The sequence below is a fragment of the Varanus komodoensis genome, unplaced genomic scaffold (assembly GCF_004798865.1).
Source record: "Varanus komodoensis strain SLA01 unplaced genomic scaffold, ASM479886v1 scaffold546, whole genome shotgun sequence".
Lineage (NCBI taxonomy): Eukaryota > Metazoa > Chordata > Lepidosauria > Squamata > Varanidae > Varanus > Varanus komodoensis.
The window spans coordinates 10,125-17,512 of NW_025336152.1; the positions used below are offsets into that span (position 1 = coordinate 10,125).

At 48.9% G+C, this 7,388-nt stretch overlaps 1 protein-coding gene across 1 annotated transcript in view; it reads right to left on the minus strand.

The window, feature by feature from the left end:
• Window positions 1–6,181: 6,181 nt before the first annotated feature.
• The window catches only part of LOC123032433 (gastrula zinc finger protein XlCGF7.1-like), a 9,934-nt gene continuing 8,727 nt past the window's right edge, over window positions 6,182–7,388 (minus strand). Inside the window, exon 2 of the mRNA XM_044448309.1 lies at window positions 6,182–7,078. Coding sequence (XP_044304244.1) covers window positions 6,210–7,078 — 869 coding nt within the window. The 3' untranslated portion in view covers window positions 6,182–6,209. The remainder of the gene's footprint in view (window positions 7,079–7,388) is intronic.

Genomic DNA, 7,388 nt, shown 5'->3' on the forward strand with positions numbered 1-7,388 from the left:
CCCCTGTGATATTCTACTTACTCCCATCACCTGGCAGAAGGGAAGTACGTGCAGGGGCTGAGGAATATGCCTTTGTCTAAAACCTTCTCCACTTTTCCCTGCATTGGAGAGAAGAACAAGCAAATACCATCTGGTCAAAACAAACTGGGGTCAGAAGCAAAGAATCCAAAAGGGGACCTCTCACACCCACAGTTTCCTGTCCTCACACTGTTCCTCTGTGCCTGGGTTCCTGAAGGCCCAAGACCGAGAAGAAAATGAAGAATGAAAAAGCATGATGGGACTGAGAAACAGACTGAGAAAACTGAGAGGCAGGCCCGGAGTGGTTGGCGAATGGAGCATAACAGGCAAGATAAGCCCAGCTGTGCCATCCAGAGGGAGAACGGAAGGTGAGAAGAGTGCCTGTGTTCAAGGTAAAGACCAGCACGTCCTGAAGGTCATGAAATCTCCATTGCAGCAGAAGTGGAGCGGACATTTCCCAGGAAACCCTATTATGAGAATGTTTCAGGGGTGATTCTTTTCCTCACCTGCCTAGAGGCTTTGTGGAATTATCTTCAAATTGTCCCCATCCTTTGTGTGTGTGTGTGCACGTGTGTGTTCTGGCAGACATTTCTCCCCCTCAAGTCTCTGGAGTGATACCCAGTCCTGGGCTGCTGATGGAGAAGAAAGGATAAATGCCGGGCTGCGCACATGATGGCCATGCTCTGACCTGTGGCAAGAGTGAAGCAAACATGGCAACTGTCGTGAGGTGATCTCACGTTTCAATTAACTCACACAGCCGGCCGTATATCAGCTATAAACTTTTATTGCTACTTTCTACAGGATTTACGACGTAACTGATAAGCTCTACTAATGAGCCCCATGCCCCTTTCTGAGTTCACTACCTTCCTGTCTCGTCTTTCCGCCCGAGGGCGTGACAGACCGCTGTCCCTTTGTCGTAACTGGCTCTGTCTCCTCAAGGCTCTTCTGTTCCAGACAGATGTTAATTCTCCTGCTGAATCCTGTTCAGCAGCTTCAGGGTCTGGAGCTGGGGGTGCATCTTTCTCAGGCAGTCCAGAGCTGGAATCAGAGGGAGCTTCTCTCTCAGACACTTGCCCATCGGTCTGCCGGGGGGGGGGGGGTTTGCGTGCTCAGGGGCCAAGGGATGAGGTGGAGGAGAGGTTTCTTGCTCAGCAGCCAGAGAGTCAGGCTGTGTCTGGGCCGTCTGAGCATTGGTTTTCAAATATAAGTCTCCTTGGTCAACTGCCAAACTCTCGCTGCCAGCTCCTGTCTCTTCCTCGTGAGTAGACGTCCCGGCCGAGGCATCACACACGACAGCAACAGCCATGCAGGGATAGGAGAACACACAGGCGGGATCCATGGGGCTCCACCCTCAGGGAGGGGGCAGGATGGGGGGCCTGCCAGGCATCTGCTCCCCCTCACTGGGCCAAGGACTGGGCCTTGCATCTGCTCCCCCTCCCCTCCTGCAAACCATCCTGCCCCTTCCAAAGCGGCCGGTGCCCACACTGCACCTGAGAAACTACACAAGGCAACCTTGCGGCTTCAGAGTCCTGCCTCCCACTGCTGCTCCCCCTCCTTTCCGATCGGGAATCTCCCTGAGCAGACGAATGAGCGAGAGATGGGCCCCTCGCGCCTCCATTATGGGGTTGGCGCCAGAGCTTGTCTTTCCTTCCACAAACGGGGCCACAAGCCCCCCTCCGTTGCAAGAGAGTGCGAATGGCACGGCACTGACTAAAAAACGAGGACACTGAGGACTCCCAAATCTGTTGCGTGAAGGAAGGGCCGTCCTTGGTGGGGCAGCTCCTCCCCTCCACCCCCATTTTGGTCAGGCCGGCCACTCCAGCAGGGATGGAGGGGGCACCTCAGCCATGTGCAGGAGGGCATCAGGGGCCCGAAGTTTGTTGATGGGGTGGGTTGTCTAAGGAGGGAGGAGCCCAGCAGGGCCTTCTCTGTGGGGGCCCCCCCGCTGTGCAAGACACTCCCAGAGAGGCTTGCCTGGCAGAGACAACATGTTCTTTCCAGCATCAGGCAAAACCCTTTCCCCTCCACTATTTTAATGCTCAATTGATTTTAACTGGGGTTTTAGTGGATTAATTGTCAGATGCTGAGGGGTTTGCTTTATTCTACTCATTTTCCGTATGCCGATTCAAGATGTCTGTCCCGGAGGAGGTAGAAAAGCTTTTAATATTAAATGATAAAAATAACAGGAACGGTTTTAAGTCAGCACACAGCAGTTTAATCAATGAAGCCACTGGATGAATAGACAGCCTTGCGGGTCCCGTCCAGAATTCCTCCCACATCCCATGTCCTGGGGCAAAGCGGCCACCCAGTGGGCTGAATGGGGGAACGATGGGGGCCTCCCACTGCTGCGTGTGTGGCGCCAGTGTGGCAGTATCCCAAGCAGATCAGCCAGCCAGGTCAGCACCCGGAGCTGCGCACTGGCGGGACCCACAACATCTGAGGTTTTACTTTAGAAAAAACAGCTCACAGCCAGTCCAAGCAAATATACATGGGTATCCCTGGCAGCGCACTGACCAGCCATACGAAACATGAGACAAGTCACAGCTAATGAGTCGTGGCTCGTGACATCATCGCCTGGCGCCGCTACTCCTTTCTGAGCTAGTGCATGGCCCCCATGTGTGCTGTTATCCGATGCTCATGTTACCGGACTCAGCCAGTCAACAGCTGGGGCAAACCCGGGTGGACCCCAGACCCAAGCCAGAGCCTGAGACAAGACTTAGAGCCAAAATCAGCTTTATTCTAGTGCACTATAGAATAAAGGGAGACAAAGGGGAACATTCAGTTCAAAGCAGTGTCCCAAAAGTTGCCCCCCGGTACATGCATTTCATACCCTAGCTAACCAATTAGGTCACCTAATACACATCTAATGCATCGATACATCAACGTATGCACCCCCTCCCGTGCTGGAGAAAGAGTCCTTTCTTCTGTCAAGGACCGGACATTTCCCATGTCTATCTCTTATCTGCTCCTGATTCACACAGGCTTGCCATGTTCTTACTCCCTGCACGTTTGCAACTTTCATGGCAGCTAAAACCAGTTTCCACTGTCCCATTGATTACTGTATTTGAGGTCAGGCCAGTGCGTTAGCTGAGGGTTACACAACGTTCATTTTGCTCTTCTCTGCCCTCCCTTCTGGGACAGTATGACTGTGGTGTTTTTGCTATGTGGCTTTCCTCTGGCCAACTACTTTTGGGGCCTTTCTCTGGCCAAATACTTTTGGGGTGTTTGGGGTGCTGCAATTGGCAACACTCTGCTCCTGGGGCGATGCTGGGGCGCCTTGGCTCGCCTTCTGACAGAGAGGGCTCTGCGTACCCACTGCAACACACGTGCCATCGCTTGGCCACCACTGGACTAGACGGGCAAGGGAGCAGAGGACTCTTCTGAACGAGGCCGTGCGGATGCCCGAGTGCCTCTGCTCCCATGGCCAAAGGAGGGGCCAGAGCTCCGCGGCGGGGGCTGAAAGGTGCCCCATGGCTTGAGGCTCCCGCTACCCCAGCACAACAGTAGCACCCTGTTCCCCCTGCCGAGACTGAGCGCCCAGGCCTGAGTGCCCGGTGCCCTTTGGGAGGTCGGGACCCACATCACACAGGGAGGGGCGGCCCTGGGGCTGCCTGTGCAGAGAACGCCTCTTGCGCGTTCAAGAAGACTTCCTCAAGTGGCGTTTGGCCTGGAGGACCGTCTGGAGAAGCGGTCCAGCCGGCCCCTCGTCCAGGGGCCTCTGCAGAGCTCAAGTGGCTGAGCTTCCTGAAAAGGCCTCCTGTCCATCCAGTCTCTCTTGGGCAGCCCTTCTGGAAGGTCGTGTCAGAAATCTATGATCTGCCCATCGGAAAAACGGTGCGGAAACAATACAGGGATCCACGGCAAGTTCTTTTCAACTTGCATCTGCACCAATTTTTATCCCACTGGGTTTGGCAGCTGTAACACTAATTTATTTATTTTAAAATAAGTTTTATTTGAAATTATAATCCTAAAAAACCACTAAAATAACATCCATCAAAAAAACATCGAGCCCGCTGGGTCAGTCCCCAAACCCTTTCTTTCCATTTATGATAGCTTAAAAACATATTTAAATCTGTGCGAAGTCCAGTATCTCTAGCCAATAATAAAAAGAGTCCCAAGTTCGATAGAAGTCAGTGTCTTCCTTCTCCTTCAATGATAAGGTCAATCTATCCATTTCTGCACAGTCCAGGATCTTTTTTAGAATGAGTTCGTCAGTGGGTAGTTCTTCACTTTTCCAGTATTGAGTAAATGCAATCCTCGCCGCAGTGATTACATGTTAAATCAAATACATTTCTTGTTTACTAATGTCCTCCAGTATAATGCCTAATAAAAAAGCTTCAGGTTTAAAAGCTTAAGGTTTTTGTAACATTTCCTCAAGCCAGTTATGTATTTTCACTTTATCACAAGTCCACCACTTCTGATAAAAAGTACCCAATTTATGTTTACATTTCCAACATCCATTTGCCATATTTGGAAACATCTTAGCTAATCTACTTGGTGACAGAAACCATCAATAAAACATTTTATACAAGCTTTCTTTATACGAAGATGGTAATGTTACCTTAATATTTCTCACCCATAACTTTTGCCACTTTTCTAATTCAACATTATATCCAAAATTTTGTGCCCACATTATCATGATTTGCTTAACCTGTTCATCTTCCATTTTCCTTTCAAGCAAAAAGTCATATAATCTTTTAATCATTTTCTCATCTGACTTAAGCATCACTTGATCAAACGCTGTTAAGTCCTTATAAAAACCCCACGCTTTTGAATCTTTAGCATATCTTGATTGTATCTGCACATTATGCCACCAATTCTTTCATTTATTTATTAAAAGCTTTTATACACCATCCCATTATTAGCATCTCAAGACGGTTTACAACACGCACAGATAAAGATGGCACAGCATCCAGCAATTCACACTAAAATCAGAAGTAAAACCAATTAAGGATCAAAATAATGGGAGAATGAAAAGGCTTTCGCCTGGCGCCAAAAAGAAAGAAGCACTGGCACCCAGCAAACCTCTCTGAGGAGCGTGTTCCAGAATGGGGCGCCACCACAGAGGAGGCCCTCCCCCAGTCAGTCTCTAATCCCTTTCAAGGAGGCCTCCCCAAGAAGGACCTCTGCCCCAGATGGCAGAGGGTGGGCAGGCCTATAGGGAAGAAAGCGCTCTTGCCGGTATCCGGGACCAAGCCATTTCTGGGGCATCACCAGCGCCTCCCATTGGCCTGGACTTCAATCGGCAGCCAGTGCAAGCAGGAGAGGACCGGCTTCGCATGGGAATGCCGGTCCCTCTGAATATCCCGGCTGCTCTATTCCGAACCAGCTGGAGTATCCGGATCCTCGTCAAGGGCCGCCCCACGCAGAGTGTGTTACAACAATCCGGTCGGGAATTGAGGCCGGGGTAATCGCTCTCACAGACTGCTGGCTGCATCCCAGGGCATTTCTTTGGAATCAGAAAGTCAAAGATGGAATTGGGGAGGATGAGCTAGCTCAAGATGGTCAGATGGAGGAGGATGAGGCAGAGGCAGAGGCGGGAAGCCCAACTGAATGAGCAGCGGGTGGAGAGAAGCACCCCCCCCCCGTGGGAATGGGACCCTCCTCTTCATAAGGAGAGTTCCTAGAGGTAAACACCAGACTGGGCTCAACAAAGTGCTCTGTACATGCTCAGAGATCCATTCTAGGTTATTTGTACTCATTTATTTATTCTTAATGCATGTACAAAAATATTTATGAATTAAATGCAAAATGCATCTAACTAAGAAAGTGTCCTGATCCATATTCTCACCATCTGTACAAATCTTTAAACCATGTAAAAAGAAAAAAGGTTGCTATCCCAGTTTCATCACATTAATAGATCAGTTGGTTGCCATTCCATTGTGAGGTTTATCCCACGTGTGAATTATTTATTTATGTCAAATTTCCCACAAAATGAACCATTTTAAACTTTCTTCCCTGTATGAAGTCTTTGATGAGAATTAAGCATTACCTTCTGAGTATTCCTCTTTCCACACTCAAAGTATTTATATGGTTTCTCTCCTGAGTGAATTCTTTGATGTAAAATCAGACTTCTCTTCTCAATGAAGCTCTTTGGACACTACAAACACTGATATGCTTTCTCCCCTGTCAGTTCTTTGATGTGAACGAAGGTACCTCTTCTGACTTAAGCTCATTGTACACTCCAAGCACTAATACGGCTTCTCCCCAGTGTGAGTTCTTTGATGCCGAGTGAGGTGCGTCCTCCGATTGAAGCTCCTTGGACACTCCGAACAATGATATGGCTTCTCCCCAGTGTGAATTCTTTGATGAGAAGTGAGGTGTGTCTTCCAACCAAAGCAGTTTGCACACTCCAGACACTGAAATGGCTTCTCCCCTGTGTGAATTCTTTGATGCTGCATGAGATGCTTCTTCCGACTGAAGCTCTTTGCACACTCCAGACACTGAAATGGCTTCTCCCCTGTGTGAATTCTTTGATGAGAAGTGAGAAGTGTCTTCTGACTGAAGCTCTTTGCACACATCAAACACTGATACGGTTTCTCCCCAGTGTGAATTCTTTGATGAAGTGTTAGAGTGCTCTTCTGACTGAAGCTCTTTGCACACTCCAAACAATGATATGGCTTCTCTGTATGAATTCTTTGATGAGAAGTTAGATGTGTCTTCTGACTGAAGCTCATTGCACACTCCAACCACTGATATGGCTTCTGCCCTGTGTGCATTCTTTGATGGGAAACCATCTTTGCCTTCTCAGTGAAGTTCTTTCCACACTCCATACATTCATACGATTTATTCTGTGTTTGAAGTTTGCTGTGTGCCTTATTGTTTGATTCAGAACCACACGATCTCTCGTTCACTTGGTCTGCATTCTTTTCTTGTCCAGTGTGTACCTCTTCTTGGATTGTGTCATGACAGCCACTGCCCTGCAGAGCAAGGCAATCATTCCTCCCATTGTGATTACCTTCAGTCTTCCTTCTTTGCTGGTCATAATTTTTCCATCTGTCTCTTTCCAGTGACATCCCATGTAGTTCTCTCCTATTCTCCTCTTCCCACCTGTCACCCCCTGAAAAGAGAGCAAAAATTTGGAAGAAGCCCATGTTAGCAGCAGTAGTTCAAATAACAGAGCACACTCACTACTGATTGCAATGAAGGGAAGAACCGGAAGGACTTTGATGGGATGCTGCTCTTAGAATGGGCTGAACTGCCTTAATGAACTCTCTGTGTTGCACAACAAATATTGCTGGGACTGTGTAGACCCAGGTTCAGCTTGGCAGGCAAACACTCATGAGATCACAGAGGCCTCTGCCATCTCTGCAAGCAGGAATGTTCCCAAGCTGACTCCATGGCCGGCTCACCTGTCAGAACAGGAATTT